The 2,999-nt window shown below is 39.7% G+C and overlaps 1 protein-coding gene across 1 annotated transcript in view; it reads right to left on the bottom strand.

The window, feature by feature from the left end:
• Positions 1-833: 833 nt before the first annotated feature.
• LOC107709090 (alkaline ceramidase 2-like) overlaps positions 834-2,999 on the bottom strand; it is a 4,232-nt gene continuing 2,066 nt past the window's right edge. The window contains exons 3-4 of the mRNA XM_016513493.1: positions 1,347-1,488; positions 834-1,220 (exon numbers count right to left, since the gene is read on the bottom strand). Coding sequence (XP_016368979.1) covers positions 986-1,220; positions 1,347-1,488 — 377 coding nt within the window. The 3' untranslated portion in view covers positions 834-985. The remainder of the gene's footprint in view (positions 1,221-1,346; positions 1,489-2,999) is intronic.

Raw genomic sequence — 2,999 nt, 5'->3', positions numbered from 1 at the left:
TGTTTTGCTGCTTGATATTGCAAGCGTGTCTTACCATATTTCAATGTTACTTGCTAATCATGTTAGCAACATGCTAGTAACATGCTAATCATGCTAGAAACATGCTAGTTACTTGCTAATCATGTTAACAACATGCTAGTATCGTGTTAATCATGCTAGCGACATGCTAGTAACTTGCTAATCATGCTAGAAACATGCTAGTTACTTGCTAATCATGTTAACAACATGCTAGTATCGTGTTAATCATGCTAGCGACATGCTAGTAACTTGCTAATCATGCTAGCAACATGCTAGTAACTTGTTAATCATGCTAGAAACATGTTAGCAAAATGCTAGTAACTTGGTAATCATGCTAGCAACATTCTAGTTACTTGCTAATCATGCTAGTAGAATGCTAATCATGCTCGAAACATGCTAGTATCTTGCTAATCATGCTAGAAACATGCTAGTCACTTGCTAATGATGCTAACAACATGCTAGTTATTTGCTAATCATGCTAGCAAAATGCTAGTCACTTGTTAATCATGCTAACAACAGGGTAGTAACTTGGTAATCATGCTAACAACATGCTAGTTACTTGCTAATCATGCTCTATCTAATCTATCTAACTTTTCAAACTTCAGGCTTTTACAACTGCTTTAAACTTTCGGGCTAGGCTTTCTCAAGCCAACCTAACTTTTTTATCTAGTTGCAATTAACATGCAATTCAGTGTCTGAAAACATTACATTCAGTCTGCACTTAATTATATTCTTTTAAAATAATATTTTTTCCATAACAAGTACTCTTTTTAAAACAATGCTAAAGTGCACTTTTCACAAGCACACTTCTCCTCATCAAGCCGCACAAAACATGATATAAACAGATAGTTTTATCTACCTTGAAGTTGGAAAACACATGCTTTCCTATACACAACATCACATTTAGATTACAGGGACATCAACATATAAAGCGAGGCATCTGTATAGAGGAAGCTGTCACTGTGATTTAAATCGAACACGCACAGGAATAAATATGTAATGCGATAACATGGAAAGCACTAGAGGACTGATCTGTGTGTGTGTGTTTGTACAGGAGCTCTGACCTCTTTAGCTCTGTGATGAGAAGAGCGGTGCACGGGATGCCCAGCGCCATGAGAGAGATTGAGTTTATCGCTGGCTTGATGAAGGCCAGACAGGTGGTGATCCCTGACAGGACGCCGATGACCATTTGAAACCTCGATCTAGTGACATGGGAAGGAAACAGGGGAAGACGAAAGGAGTAAACAAGAGAAAAGTAGTGCAGAATGTTGTGCATCTTCAAGTACACTTTGATCTGAATGTGTTTGCGTGTAGATATGCGAGCGCACCTGTCTCTGCGGAATATCTTGGGCAGATATCTCTTGGGAAACCACATGCCGATGGCACACATGAGCACCCACAGTATAGCCAGCTCATCCAGCATCTGCCCCAGGAAGCTCAGCGTCGCATGGAAATAAGTAGAGCCGATACCTAAAGAAGAACGGCAGGATCATGTGGCAATTATACACAGCAATTTACATTGTTTTAGCCCTGCATCCAAGCCGAATCGTTCACATCAGCATTGCGATGCATCATAAAAACGATTACATACGCGACGCTGTGTTCTTTTACACACGAGCAGCTCATGATCCAGTGTTTTCAGTTTCTCAGAGAGACTCGATTCACAATAAATGCTGCTCCACACAAACTGCTGAGCTTCGGTTGCGTTAACGTGCATTTGGGAACGTAACATGCGACAACCATCTTGGAATGAGAAGTGTTTATCAACAAAAGAGAAGCTTTATGGGCTCCATCAAAATAAATGTCTGATGTTTTTTTTAATGTTTGAAAATTAAGATAGTAAGGGGTCAAAGTATACTTCGGTTTTTACGCGTTTAGTGCGCGTGACGCAAATTTCGTCACCAGAATAGTACACGTGTACTAGGGCTGTGCAAAAAATCGAATGCGATTTTCATGCGAATCTCGTCAGTAAAGCCGCTTCTGGTGATTAGTAGTTAATCTCCAGCACGTGCTTTCAGATGGAGCAGCATTTACTACACAGAGCCGTAGTTCACTGACAAGCTACACAAAATCGTGTTCAGAATCGGCAATGAATCGCCTGCAATTTTAAACGCGATTTTGTGTAGCTTGTCAGTGATCTACGGCTCTGTGTAGTAAATGCCGCTCCATCTGAAAGCACGTGCTGCTACTATACACGCACCACCCGATTTTTGTAACCAAAGCCACTGGAACCTTTAGCCAAAAAAAATGCAACCTTTGGGAGCGACGTTTGTGCTGAGCTGGCAACTTTCCCATGCTGCTCCACAGTGAGCTTTAAATACACCAGCGGTTTGTTGGGTAGAAGTCACACTTCTGCACAGACCAGTTTCCCAAACGACTGTCTTAACCTCAGCTGTTAAAGGAGGGAGAAGGTAAGTAAAGGAAGGTAAGTAAAAAGGAAGAAGCTTAATAAAAGCGCAGCTCTGGTAAAGGCGACACCAGTGTGAGAACGGCAGCTTCAGTAAACCTAAAACTGAGAGGGACATAGAGCTGCATTGTTTCAACTATGTTAAGCTCTGCTTGTGAATGCACTTGGGTCATGTGAATATTAACACATCTTACGGATGATGACTAAGTGAAATGTGGTCTGTGTGGTTGTGTTGGCTGGTCACTCCCTTGTTTGCGGTTACAGAAACGGGTGTGATTTCTCAGAACACCTCTATACCTGTGAAACCTGTCAGGCAGCGGCGATATCTTATGCATGGTATTCCAAAATAAGTAAATAAATTGTACAGAAAAAAAGAAAGAAAGGAAAAAAAGAAAGTAGAGAAAATATAAAATGTAGAAATAAATAAATACAGTTGACACCTTTAATTGAATACATTTATAAAATATTATAAAAAGTAAAATGTAAAAGTGTGTGTGTATATGTATATATATATATATATATATACACACACACACACACACACACACATATATATATATATGTATATATATAT

This window comes from Sinocyclocheilus rhinocerous, unplaced genomic scaffold, assembly GCF_001515625.1.
Source record: "Sinocyclocheilus rhinocerous isolate Xijiao unplaced genomic scaffold, SAMN03320098_v1.1 scaffold4462, whole genome shotgun sequence".
Classification (NCBI taxonomy): domain Eukaryota; kingdom Metazoa; phylum Chordata; class Actinopteri; order Cypriniformes; family Cyprinidae; genus Sinocyclocheilus; species Sinocyclocheilus rhinocerous.
Note: the sequence above shows the minus strand (reverse complement) of the source record. Positions and strands in the feature narration are given on the sequence as shown.